General features: G+C 49.7%; 1 protein-coding gene across 2 annotated transcripts in view; it reads right to left on the bottom strand.

Annotated features, from left to right (window-relative positions):
* The window catches only part of ZMAT4 (zinc finger matrin-type 4), a 68,811-nt gene that overhangs the window by 48,077 nt on the left and 6,154 nt on the right, over positions 1 to 14,580 (bottom strand). For both annotated transcript variants that reach the window (XM_069800893.1, XM_069800894.1), the window contains exon 2: positions 2,065 to 2,166. In XM_069800893.1, the coding sequence (XP_069656994.1) occupies positions 2,065 to 2,166 (102 nt within the window). The remainder of the gene's footprint in view (positions 1 to 2,064; positions 2,167 to 14,580) is intronic.

Genomic DNA, 14,580 nt, shown 5'->3' with positions numbered 1-14,580 from the left:
TGCCACCCAGGACCACCTTCCCCATAAAACCTCGGGGCAGATCTTCAGCCCTCTCACTGCCTCCACGGGTTTCTTGGGACCGGGGAACGAGGAGAACGTGCGGCACACGCTCCAGAGCGGCGGCCGGGACAGACGGTCCAAAGCGCTGAGCCTCCCCGACGAGAGCAGAGGCTGCTGCGGGGACACGGCCAAGCGCGGCACAGAGGCACCTTCAGCCCATGGGACCACCAGAGGAGACCCCCGGCCGGGGCCAGACCAGCCCCCCCGGCCGACTCGCTCTCTCCATCCCTCTGCTTCGCGTTGTGCAACCCAGCGGGCAAGGTTAAGTAATGACATTATTGTGCCGAACGTCTACAGCGTCTGCTGGGATTTCACAGGGGATGACAAACGAGCGCACCGCCTCACGCTAGAAATACACAACAGAAAACCCGTGTTGTTGCCACATTTCAAAAACATCTGCTGTGAATTAATGATTCAGCTCATACCTACAATTACAGGCGCGGGAGAAAAGAGATTGGCTGAGCATCCCTTCGCTCACCAGTCGCTACTCCTGTTTCTGCGGCAATGCTTCTGCCTCCTGTAGACAAGATTTGGCATCCACATTGCCCATTATCAAGATCTGGAAGGTGTCCCTAAAACTGCAGCCTGAGACTTCACAGCGGCTGCCAGGGATCCGTGCTGCACACCGAGGGCAGCCGGGGGAGCGTTTACAGGAGGTGTCTTAAGAAATTCACCAAAACAGACACATAAAGTGCCTTACAAGTAAATGTGCGTTATTGTTCACATTGTTTACTAATGCCGCACAGCATCCTTGGATACCGTACGTTAATTAAGCTTCTTGCATGCCTCCACTAGCCACACTGAGACAAACATCTCCCCCGTATACCCATTGCACATCAACAAACACTCGAATCAGAGCAGAAGTTGGGGAAAACCTCATCTTCCAGGCCTCTTATCACAGATTCTGATTTTCTTGAAATAGTGCAGACACCAATAGTGTCTGCGTATCCAAAAGCAGGGGAAAAAGGCAGCTAAGCCACACAGCCCCCACGAGTGCAAAAGTCCCTCATCGCCAGCCTCTCCACATGCATCACCGATTCTCCTGGAGTCCTCCAGGAGAGACTGGACCATATCACAAGTCCTTCCTCCGCACGGCACTGACCGCACAGCCAGGCATCACCGGGGGAGGACGGTCCTCTGCTCCCTACACAACTAATACCACGCAAAGGGTGCCTGACTGCACTCCAACCCCTTGTGTACAACCATCACACAAAGTGACCCTGCGCCCTCCTCTTCATCTGGACACGGATGAGAAAATTGCTGTTTTCCTGTCGGGTTAACGCCGAGACAGCCCCTCACGGCGATGAGGATTTACGCCGCGCCGCTGCAGAACTGCTCGGTGCACGTTTCCCACACCCCAGGGAGCAGGTGCCGAGACACGGAGGGGCAGTGGGTTTCCTTTCTTGAAGAATTTCACAGCAGCATATCCCTCAGTAATTTCCTCCCTTGTTTAATAAGAATTTATTTAATTTTGTTTTGAAGATATGCAGTGCTGTTAATTGCTGTTCTAACATGTCTCTAATAATATATCCGTTCTAATTGTTTATTGCTTGCCTACCTCTTAAGTGCTTAAATACATTCACAAATACTAATCTATTCTCTGCACAGTCAGTGATTCCTACTCGGGAAACCATAGTGCAGCACTTTTAATATTAAAACTTGAGTTCATTTTGCTGAACTGTTAATTGATCTCCTCGCTAACTATGTTTCTTTGAAAACTAGCTTTCAGTCCTGTTCAAATTGCAGCCTGACTTTGCAAATTTAGACAGAAGAAAAAAACAGACATGCAGCAGACAACGTTGCAATGACATCATTTACAGAATAAGACGCCACCAGTAAAGATAGCCTTTCGAATCTTGAGTTTTTGGGGAGGAACATTAAATCCTGGTGTTGCTACTTCCTGGGAATGCAGCGGCTGATGCCGCCCTGTAAAATACGCAGCTGGAGAGGCAGCGACAGAGGAGTTACAAACCGACAGAGCCGAGTTACCAAAGAGCATCCTACCTCGTAATGGGCCACGCGCTGGGACTCAGATATTAGCTGAGCGCTGCACACTTTGCAGTAACTTTCAGTGAATAATTCCTGGTCGATGTCGGATGATTTCATCTGTTCACGACAGAGAGAAGAGACAACAAGCAGAATCAGTTACAAAAGGCAGGCAGAACAGGGCATGTTTGATGAGGGTCCCTACCGAGACGCGGGCAAAGCAACGCTCGAGTCGAGCGGTTCTCGTCGCCGCGAGGGAACGGAACCAACTTTACACAGGCGCAAATGCGAAACACGGACGGTCCCCACCGCAACCCCAACATCTACAATTCGGAGTCCCCGGGTTTACACACAACCAGCCTGTGCCCAGCATTCGGCCCCCGCCCCCAGGCACTGCTGGAGCCCAGCGGGGTTTCCCCTGGCCCCACGTCCCCACCTGCACCCAAAGAGCACCCGAAATGCTGAACACCCTCGCCCACAGACATGGCACAGATTCCTGTGCTGCTCTGCACTTGTATTTCACATGTGAGGTACAGCTGTAAATGGCTGTTCTTCTCCATTACCTTTCATATCTAGAAATACCATGTACATAACCAGCTGTAGCATATATCACTCATGGCTCGAAACACGCTTAACCATTTGTTATACAATATGGAAGAGTCGATAAAGAGTTCTCCATAAAACACAAACATCATTACACCTGCAGTAAGGTGGTTTTAAGCTGGAAGGGTGCTCTGCCATATTTCTCAATTTAGACATGGAAGGAAATTGCTTGAGTGATTTACCGGGCTGTGCTGTTCTCAGGCAGCTGTTTAAATATTCGTGCATTCCCCACAACTTCCAACAAGGACGCTTGCACTTACAAAACCAGCTCGCCGAGTGATCTGGTTCACAGGAATACTTTAGTTCTCTGTTCACACCTTCCTTGTTATGCAAGCAATTGCAGGTATCCAACTCTGAATTGATAACCAAGGTGCATATCAGGAAGGTTGAAGCTTTCAAAAGACTGAACCCAGGCAGAGCCAGAAAACACCAGAAGTAGCTTCATAGACAGGATAGTTAAAAACAAAAAAAAACCCACCCGGCACGATTCAAGAGGGAAAATAAAGGCCAGTTCCCTCTGACTAATGCCACGATAAAGTCTATTAATTCACAATTATAACAAACCTGGGCATAATGAAGACTGATAGTACAGTTTTTATAGAGTTTATTCCACTGATTAGGAAGAAAAACAACATGGAAATGAAAAAGTTATGAGATCTCATTAGGAGAAAAACAATCGGGTGCAGAAAGACCTGTCCTTGCTGAGCTGCGCAGCGGAGCTCGGGGCTGGGGACGTCTCAGACCCCCCCGATGCCGTCCTGGGCCGACAGTGCCCGATCCCTTGGGCTTGGGGAATGAGGCTTTCTGTGCACGTCTGCCTGCCAGCCCGCAGCGAGAGCTGCTGCACTCCAGGTGGTTGCACCGAACCCCCAAACGTATTTCGGTCTCACAAGCATTAAGATTCCTGCACGTTTTATGAAAACAAGCAGCTGAGTCGACACCAGAGGCTCCCAGCCTAGAGAGACCAACTCGCCCCCAGCTCCAGGTAAAGGTTTATTCGGGTATTCATGGTCTACCAGACAAAAGACACAAATCTCAGAGCTCCTCTCCTGGTGCCCTTGCTCTCTGATCCTGCAGACACTTGCTTGTTTTCTCTTGCTATCTGCCTAGGTTTAATCTTCATTTACTCTGTCTAGAGAATGCTGCATTAAGAAACTTTCAAAGACACCAAAAGACCCTTTTAGGAGTACAAGGAGCATTGCAAAATTGCATCAAAGGCAAAATAAAGCAGGGGGAAGAAATCTCACTTAAATACAGCAGATTGACATAAAGCAAACCAAAGAATCTCATTAAACCTCAATCCAGCAACCAAGACAGAGGCAGGTAATATTGCCTTCATTTGCATGCAGTTTGCCATGCCCACAGTATAAACTCTCATTGCAAAAATCAGAGTAAATCAAAAGCTGCTCAGTATTAGCTTAGCCCTTCATGCTCTGATAACAGATCCCAAGTCTATTCTGCCTCTAACATATGTGCATACAAATGGAGTTGTCTGTCCCCCCTCTATAGCAGCAGGGGCTAAACAGGCTTATCCAGGAACAGGATTTAACGTCTTTTCTCTAAGCAGTAACTTCTGATACAGGTATAGGATTTGTTAGCCTCAATATTGCCTGTTAGGTTTTATATGCCATTGTTACTACACAAGGATGTAATGCATCACAACAGGTCAATACAGTTATTATGCTGACAATGTGAATGTTATGCAGCATGATTCATGTGTAACTATTCGAGTTACCTAATAAAGTCCCTCTGGAATGGCAGACCCTCAAGTAATGAATGCATGGAGAGCACAGTTACAGACTACGCGCAACAGGAGCATCCCCATCGCGCTGTCCCTGCAGGGGACTCCAGTACCGGCCGGTCCCACCCTGCTGTACGAGGCCACGGAAAGCAGAGTTTTAATGAATTCTCACCACTCCACAGCTCGTCCCCTTTGGCAGCAGCACCCAAGCCCTGCTGCTGCCCCGGGCCCTTGGCTAAGGTCACTTGGCAGCTCTCAGCCAGCGCTGGCACCTGGCAGTGACTCTGCTTTGACTCAGGAGCACAAGCTGCATCTCAGCAAGGAGCAGCTCTGGGCTGCCTTCGTCCGGGAAGCACAGCAAGCCCAGGATGGCTAAAGCTCGTGGGATGGCAGAGTCCCCTTTTCAGGGAGCAGAAATGTAACTGAGTGTCCTCCTCATACTTAGGATCCTGGCAGAGGGTTTCACTGCTTGGTTTTGCATGCATCGCTTTTTAATAGTGATGAAAAGGACAGCAAGGCAGAGGAGTGAGGGATGGGGATTAGGCGGAACAGGAGAATAAATGGAAGCAAAGCCTCCTTCATGCTTTTGCATGAATATATTAGGCTAAACAGTAGAGAGGATTCAAGCATATGTAAGCTTGGCTACTTAAAATAATCAGAAAGCTCTGGTAACAATAACTGCTTTGGGCAAAATTTATTACGAAGGGTTTGACAAAAATAATAGATTCACCTTAGCAAGGAAGATTTTCACACAAGCAATCCACTACCAGCACCCATTTATACAACTCACCCTTGCAAAGCTGCCACTAAAACCTAGACAGCCTGAGAACAAGTTTAAACTCAAGTACCAGCTATTGACTTGAGAAAACAGACTTTTACCTGTCCCAAAAGAGCAAAAGTCTCTTCCCCTTCTCAGTAGCCTCCGAATTGTCTCTCTGCTGCTGGAGAGCCCCCATACAGCCTTACTGCCCAGAGTCCCTCCCTGAGGACTGACACCTTAAACTCAGCTGGTGCAACCTGCTGGCTCTGAATAGAACTTTTATGTTTGGTGGCTGTCAGCTGGTTCCTTTGCTTTTCTTAAAACACATTTTTTTTCTCTACTCTTCTATTTTCCTTTCTAAGATAACATGCCAGAGCAATACATCAAAAGGATGTCAAGGTAATATGCAGTGAAATGAATGCATGCACACGCATCTCCACGCCATGTGTTTTAAAAACAGGCTCTCTCACTGCCACGGTCCCCGCGGTGCCACCGGCTGGTCTTGTGCGCAGACCACGGGAAAGGTGCAGGGCTGATATTTCCCTGGTGGCCTATGCAGAGACCCTGTTAACGATGCACAAACCAAAATGAGGGACCTGTCTGCTTTCTACAAAGGGACTGGTACAGAGATGCTGTAACCGCAGCGAGGCAACCGCAGGTGGCCGGCTGATGGCATCTGTGCATAACTGCAAGGGCTCCCCTCTGCAGCAAGAGGCAGGCTCCAGACATGAAGCCCTGGGAAAAGGAAAACAGCTTTGTTGTGTGGGTACCTGACCTAAAAACAGTGCTTTACTCCTGCTCCAGAAAAGCTCCCTTTTTCCCCCCCATTTTGTCTTGTCTCAGATACATTCTGCATTATTGCTTTGTGGGTCAATCCTAGCAGTGATTTATTAACTTCCTCTGCCTGCAAGTGTCATAAAGGGAGTTCATAAGCAATTCCTATTTATATATTTTTAATCACTTAATTCTACTCCGACTCTCCCTGCCTACAAGTGCCTAAACAGCTCCTAGAACTGACTAGCCTTTGGCTGATCCTCACTACGCAGCTCATCTTTGTCAAAAAACAGAGTGGAAAGGAGGGGTTTTCTCCACGGCCAGCCATCAGCCTTCAGCATGTCCACCACTGTAAAGCACCGCGCGCTTCCAGGACGCCCGAGGAGAACCGCAGATGCTGAGCAAGGAGGGACATGTTCCCTGCACGGTCTCAGAGGCTTTTCTTGCTGAGAGTTGAAGAATTAATGTGTGACTCGCAGCCTTACCAGCAGAACTGAGACCGTTCCGCTGAGCAGAAGCACTTGGTCTGCACATCAAGGTCTAAATATCAAAACTCTTGGTCTTCTCCTCCTCAGATGGGGCACGAACGGTGTGGCCTCCACCACAAACACCGATCCCTTTGTCTCCTTTCAGTGGGGTTTATTATTGCCTCTTGTGCTGGCATTCAAATGTCGAGGTCCCCCTTCCCGCTTGAGATCACTAACCTCTGCACATATCAGCTCAGCATCTCCAGGAATGGCAAACTGTGTCATAAGAGACTTCATTTTAAATACCTTGTGCCATATGGCTACGATTCTTCTCAGCAGTTTCAGTGACTATAACAGCTTAATGAAAATCAATTTGATGGGGCTGACTCCAGTTTTTGGCAACTGCTAGAAAGATGCTAACTAAGTTGCATTAAATTCTAGAGGACAGCAACGCACACATTAACATCAGAGAAATATTCAAAGCCAAATTCCTTTTTAAGGATATGCTTTGCACCAGCTGAATCCCACCAGACACGGACACATGCCGAACGTATACCCGTCACAAAGAAGAGAGGTGGAAGTGCACCTGCAATAAATGCTTTTCCAATCCAGACCCAGCCAGGACAGTAAAACTTCTACAGGACCTCAGGGCTAGAACACCAGCTGGATGGGTGCGAGTTGCAGCAGCCCTTTGCTGCTGCGACAGCCCTTGGGGTCCTCACTCACGAGGCAGGAGCTGAAGCACGATCTGCAGTCACTGCTAGCGAATACTTCCCATCGTGTTTCTGATAAATACTGTTGTAATCTCCTTTCCAGCAATCTTCCCTCAGCAAGCTGCTTCTATTTTTATTGTTGTATACCCCCTGTTATCAAGTTCATCGGCCCCTTTTTTTTGAGCAATGAGCTCAGTGAATAGGAAAAGAAGTTCTTTTAATAACGGGAAATTCACAACTGGTAGCAAGAGTTTCAGAGTACATGACAAACATGAACAAGACAGAGCTTTTCCAATTCCAAGTTTTGCCTTTTATATCACTTCACAGACTAACCTTGGTACTGTTCACTGTCAATTATTTCTGTATTTCAACAATAAGCAGAAAACCATGAAAACCCCGAGAAGCTGCAGACAACTTCGTGTCATTTCAGGGTAGGGAGTTTGAAAACGCAGAACCATCCCTCGCCTAACCAGCGTGTTGTCAGAAGCAGACGGCTTGCAGCTTTTCCAAACGCTCCTCCTGCGCTACTTGCAAGCACCCGCGCCGGCAGATCCCACGGCACTTAGAGCAACAGCTCAGGAGGGGACGTGTTAAACGGAGACAGCAAATGAAGGATCTAAATCCGAGATCAGAGCTAAGTCCCCGGGTAACCGCTGACTAAACTTTACAACGCACGCCTCAGGTATAAGGATAAAAGTTACAGGCAGACATCCCAGAAGCTGCTGACTCAGCTGCTGCGACCGCAGAGCCGCGCACCCATCCTCTTCCTCACCCAGCCGAGGCCCCGCAGACCCAGAGGACACGGAGCAGAAGGTGGCAACGACCTGTGCAACACGTCCAAAGGCGAGTGGGAGAGCTGAGCCCGTCTTCCCAGCTTCGGGCACTGCCTCGCCGCGCTCTGCTGAAAGTGCCGGCACCCGCGGGAAGGAAACTGCTTCCACCGTCCCCGCTGGCCATGCCTCCCACTGGTTGCTTCCAGCTACATTCCTGCCTTTCTGATTGAACTTCTTTTAATTGTTTTTTTAAAATCACTGCTTCTCAGTGCCAAATTTCCACGCCAGCCCACCCTAAACACAGGTTTAGGGGAGCATCCCCCAAGGTACCCTCTGTGCAGGGCTGCTCGCCCCGACACAGCTCAGACCCACTTCCCTGCCTGCAACGACGCTCGGGCAAACTCCCACGTGTGCACGGATCCAGAGCAGTCACACCGAGATCATCAGCCGATACAAGAAAAACTGCCTTTGCACCAGCATATCTGAAACCTTGGGGCACATCAGCCCCCCAGTCTGGCCCACCCGTGGTGCTGGGCACACACCAGCGTGCTTCGCCCTGCGCCAGGGCTGCCCCGCGGAGGTGTTCGATCACCTTGCCACCAAGGTGCTCGTTCGATCACCTCCTTGCTGTGATGCACCAGGAATTTCTGCACAGGTTCATTTTTCCTATTGTACAATCAAGGACAAGGAGCACTATATGATAAAGCACTAACATCAGCAGCTCAGTTTCTTCCAGTTAAGGGGAAAGAAAAAAATTGTGGTCCCTTATCCAATTTACTCTCAAGGGCCTTAATCACCTTTCCCAGAATTAACAGCTTCCAAAACCTCCGTATTGGAGCACTAGAGAAGTGGCAACTGAGCATGTGCACGAATGCCAAATGCAAACAAGAAGCCAAAAATTAAATGTCCTGATTTTCATGTTATGAATTATTTGCGGCTTTTCCTGCTGTCACTCTCCCATGGATTAACATCTCGTGTAACACTTCCTGTTTTCTTCTGTTGTTTAATTTGTCTTGCAATAAAAAAAAAAGTCTTTACTAATAATTAATGTGCTTTCAGCAAATCTGTCACTGCACTTACAACAAAGCATCTGAAGAAATGCAAAATACTGCCTTTTGAAGTGCCTTATTTCCCAGCACTATCAGCATGATGGATGGTTGAGCCTGTTCCACGAGTGCAATTCTCCTGCTTTTCTCGCCTTGAGAAAGGAGCGCTCCGGGCGCTGGAGACCACAACAGGCTCCCAAGAAAAAAATGAGCAGCTCATCAGAGCAGCACCGGACTGCCAGCTTTCCCCAGGGAAGAACATCAAGGAGCAGACAGGACGGGACCGTCCCACAGCGACAACTGCAGCCTGCGCAGCCCACCCTGAGCCTGGTGCAAGGGGCCAAATTCACAGCCGCAGGATCTGGGGTCTCTGCCGGTACCAGCACCTGAATTTACTTGCTCTGCCTCTGCAGAGGCGGGACAGGGCCCTCGCCAGTGAGCGATGTAACGGAGCCCAGATGATCCTGCATCCCAGAGGTGATGCTGGCAGTGTCCCTACCCCTGAAAAGCTCGCTACGAGCCACACCTTCAGAAGACACGTGTGCTATTTTCAGTTTTTCCTGTTCTCCTGCCAAACCAAGAGATGCTCCACGTCCCTCCAGCTGTGCTGCACATCTGCTGCCTCTGCCACACTTCACCTTGCCTGCAATCCTCCTTTGGTTTGGGGTTTATCTGCCATCTCTCTACTCCCTCCTTTCCTGAAATCCTCCCCAGAGTCAATTTGCTTCAGTACTGCATTCAGCCTTTGATGCATTTTGACACGCTTTATTGGAGCCTTGAAAATCAGAACAAGATTGTGTATGGCATGAGCTGGGGAGCAGGAGAGATCCTGCACGTGTCTGCTGCATGTGTCAAAACACAGAGGAGAGGCTGCAGAGAGCAACACGGAGGAGACGGAGCCTCAGTGCAGACGAACCTCAACCCCAGCATCCCAAACGCCCGACCGCGCTACTTAACAGGACTAAGAAAGGGACACTCAGACAGCAACAGTGTCCTCTCAACGGACGGAGATGATGCTTTTGAAAGGAGCCTCGCAGCTCTCACGCCGTGGAGGGGAGAGTGCCTCTGTTGGTGCTCGTTCCCCCACGCTGGGAGACCGCTGCCCTGCTCCACGCAAGGGGCGAGAAATGGCCCGTGGGACCATGAGAGCAGGCGCAGGGAAAGGAGGGACCGGTTGCACGCTCCTCTGCGTAGGATTCAGCCACAGGAGCAGGATCTCACCAGGGATGTCTTGCTGAATCCCACAGAGACTCATGAGCAGGGCGGGAGGGGAGCTGCCAGATGTTCCCACCTCCTCACAGGCATCACCGAGGTACCGTTTATAAATAGCAAAACCAAGGAAGAAATAAAAAAAATGATCAACGTGTTAGGAAAAACAGTGCTTTCTGGCCAGAGAGAAGCCACGAGGGGCAGATGATGCCTTCCAGACAGAAAAGCAGCAAGGCCAAAGCTCCAGGTGTGCGGGGTGCTCTGCATCCCTTGACCAGCACCGCGCCACACAGCACGGCACCCGCTTGGCACAGGAGCAAACGACAGAGACGCAAGCTTATGTATGGCAGTAAAATCCAGCTGGTGCCTTTTTGACCTACTGCCTGTCTGAGATTGGAACAAAGGGCAGAGCCGAGGAAATTACAGGCGCGTAGATTTAGAGAGCAAAGGAAAGACCTGTTTGTGCAGCAGAGAACAAGCCCTCCCTGCCACAAATTGCCTCAGGGGTGATGAAGGAAGGATGCTGCCAAGTTTAAAGGGAGCTACACTGCAATTTTGAGAGTGGCAGCATCCCTTCCCTACAAATTCACGTATCCGGTTATACACATGCATTTTTCTAATTATTCACACTACATCATGCAGCAGGATTTAATTGCAAACATGTGCTGACTTGAGTAAAAATATATTTTAAAACGGAAATTGATATATTGTGACTGTTTTAATAAAGTTTGTAGGAACTGAATGAAGAGCAATCACATTTCGTGCCTCAGGGCATCAATTCTGCATCCTGCACGCTTCAAGGACGGGGCTCCGGCACTCGCTCCAGCGCGGCTGGGTGGCACGGCTTGGCCCCTTAGCAGCAGGGACAGCCCAGAAACCTCCTAAAAGAAGGGGCTAAACCAGACCCGTGCAGGCTTCGGCAGAGGCTGCAGTCTGAGATGGAGGGGTTGATGAAGTCCGACGGCAGAGGGGACTCGCTTGTACGGGGATGCGGAGAGCTGGAACAGGGAAGAACCAGGTACCCTGGCCTGGGACATCTCTGCCACTGGCACCTCCCTGCAGAAACAGATTCCCCTCGACTAAACCCCCGCCAAGCCCAACCTGGGGAAGAAGCCTGGTCTGACACAGCCTGGCACGAAGCCCTGACACCCATCCTTTCCCTCCTGTCACCTCCCCTTTTAAATCCTCCCACTGCTCCCCGCTCTGCACTTCTTCCCACCCCTGCCCCCCCAGGGATGCATTTTTGGCAGCTCTCGCCGTGTCCCCAGCCACAAGCTCCAGGCACCCACGTTCCCCAAAGACCCCACACCCCTCCGCAGACCCACATCCCCCCCAGGGACCCGGGCAAGCATCAGGGCGTCGCGGGGCCGGGAGCACGGGGTACAGCAAGGCGCCTTGCGGGCTCCCATGCTGCGGAGCCAGGGTTACCATGTGATGCTCATGGGTTGCTATGGAAACGGTGGTTTCTCACCAAAAAAAGAGGCATAAATAGTCTCCAAGGCTCCCCGGAGCCGGGTCCACGCTGTCAGGCTGCGGGCATCCCGAAATTCGGGGGTTTGCTGCTGCCCCGCTCCGGTCCCTGCCCCGCGGGTCGGTGCCGGGGCTGAGCCGCAGCAGGAGCCGACGTGGGGGGAGAAGGCGGCGAGCGGCTCCTGCCCAGCCTTTCTCCGCAATTACAATCAGGACGCCACATTTATTTTTGGATTAGCAGGACCTACTTTTTCCTGTGGCTCCCTAATAACGTACAAACCAGTAGGAAGCGAGTCAAGCTGAATCCCGTGCCTGCAGCTCGTAGCCTCTGGTACTTTGCATAATCAGGGCTTGTCATTCCCCATCAGCTTCAGCTCGGAAACCCAAGAGGCAAAGCCATGTAAGGTGGCAACGAGCTTAGAAGACGTCTTCAGAGAACAGATCTGTCCATCGCTGATGGGAGATTATTTTAATACTGGATTCCTTGATAAAAGCCTGTATGCTGGCCTAGGTGGCTAAGCTAAAGCGCCTCTTACCAAAACCAGCTGCAGCCTCAACAGCACTAACCCCAAATCAGTTTAACGTCACTGCTTGCTTGCTGACAGCACTAAAAGCTCCCTGCCCAGCAAAGGTTAACGAAGTTAGCGACAGCAGAAGCAGAGATGCTCCCGGTTATCCTCACCGCCATCCGAGCTCCCGATATTTGCCAGCTGGAGCTGCCTCACCGAGTGCCACCCGGTGAGGATTTATAGGAGTCCAGGTCTCCCTGAGGCAGCCAAGCAGCGTTGGCCAGGAACCCTCCTTACTTGTAATGATTGATGGACTCTGTTCCCTTCAGCTACAGCTCCCCTGCTAGAGCAGAGCTTTTTGTAGTCAATGAAATGATTTAGAAACAAGACACCAGGAATGCAAATGCTTTGTGTCTAAGTCCCCTAGTTAGCATGGAGCAGCTAAGCCGCTGGCCTAATTTAATTGCACATCCAAATTCCCCATCCTCTAAAGGGTATCAGCAGATTTCGTTAAACTTCTTCATATTATCGTGTAATCTGTCAATTAGTTTTGTGTGCAACAGCAAACAACAAGGAGCTTTGTCTTAAGTAAAACATAAAACATTTATATCCCTCCTACAGCCTTTTCTTTGCCCTTCCTCGATTTAAAAAAGAAAAAACACAACCCTTCTTTTGTTTGCATTCATTCTCTTCTAAGAAGCAGGAGCATCTCCCATGCTCATCCACATGGAGCAGAAGCATGCTGGACTTTTATGTCATACCTGCCTTGTATTTGAGAGCATTTCAGCAAGCCACTTGGATAATTCATGCTTCATTTTCCCCTCTGGAAAAAAAAAAATAAAAAATAAACCAAACACAACACTATTCTGTCCCTTACCAACAGATGAGCAATGAGAAATGGTTCATCAATGCCCATTGTAGTGCTCCAGCTTCGCGTGTGAAAGGGTCTCCAGAAACGCAAACTAGTCTATTTTTGTCAGTGAGAAATTAGACTGCCATTGCAGAAGGGCTGGAGTCGGGCACGCTCCAGGCTGGGCACTGGCTGCTCCTTTCAGAGACCGGCTCCGACTCCAGGGCTTGGAAAGTTCTCCCTCTCTCTGCATAGTCCGGGGACTCCTATTCCTACAGTATTGATTAGGCAACGCCTGTGGTACCGAGAAGCAATAGAAAGGCATTAAAACAAGTTAATGTGTTTCATACAACATCAGTTTTCAAAGTGGGGCTTGTAAGTTATCCTTCAGTCCTGGCCACCAGCCTTCCTTTCTGGCTAGAGAGGAAACGAGGCTGAAAAATGCTTTTCGTATGTTCTGCAAAACAAAAAAAAATCCCTGTGCTTTGGGTAGGGGCAGGAAAATACTTTTGCATCATGCGCACACAGATCCCAAACTTCTGAAAAGGTGTAGACTTCTCCAAAAAAGCAGACTGAGGAGACATCTGAGTTATACCACCTACTAGAAGCAAAGAGGTCTAGACCTGGCAGTAGAGGATTTTGAGAAACAGGAAAGCATCCACCAGGTAACACCAAATTGCCAAAGTAAAGCATCACCTGGTACGATCAGAGCCAGATGAGAATTAAATGCGCATTAAACCAGGGCTTATTCCTGAAAAGACTGAATGTAATGGGGTTCACCATGATCTGCATCAACCGGCAGAGATGATACGAAACAGCCCCACGACCTCCTCAGCACAAACAGCGACAGAGCTCCCTCTGCAACCATAACAGAGCTTGGTAATTTGAAAAAGCCTGAAATACAAACTAGCCTGCATTGCAGAAAGACTGTGAAACTCCTGAAGAGTTCCATAAATACAAATTAGCAACGATAACTGTAGACGGCACGGAAAACTCGGCTCCATCCTGCTTTGCAATGTCATTTCTTGCCCGGTGTTGGAGCCGCACGCTACAAATCGGCTACTCGCGTCCCTCTGTCTTGACACCCCGTCCAAATGCTGCCCCGGCCCCACACGTAGGGGATCCCCCGTGAACCCCCACCCTGCTCCGGGAGGACCCAGGGCCCCCAGGAGCGGGCGAGGGCAGATCACGGGGGGGCACAGCCCAGCGCCTCTTCACCTCAGCATGGCAAGCTGAAATTGCAGTAAAAACGTCTGACAATTAAAGAGAGAAAATAACAGGTCCCTGCACTCTGCATGGCTCCCATCCCTGCCAGACTCCTGTGAACTACAGCCGCGTGCTTGAAAATTAAACGGATTAATTATTGCTACAATTAGTAGTATCATGAAGCATCTCTGGTGGCAGGAAGTAATATTGTCATAAACTTGTATCATCGCTCAATATTTTCAAATGAGCAGTTGGATCCACAGTTATCATCTCGATGCTTTCACCAGTGACATTGTAGGATGGAAAGCACAAAATTAATTAGCTTTTAGTTCAAGTCAAGCTAAACTCTCTCTCTCTCTCTCTGCCACATGCCGTCACCGAAGCCAGGACTCTGTAAAGCTCCAAGAGGTGGT

Source organism: Haliaeetus albicilla, chromosome 13, assembly GCF_947461875.1.
Source record: "Haliaeetus albicilla chromosome 13, bHalAlb1.1, whole genome shotgun sequence".
NCBI lineage: Eukaryota > Metazoa > Chordata > Aves > Accipitriformes > Accipitridae > Haliaeetus > Haliaeetus albicilla.
The sequence above is the reverse complement of the archived record's forward strand: the minus strand, read 5'-3'. Positions and strand labels throughout refer to the sequence as shown.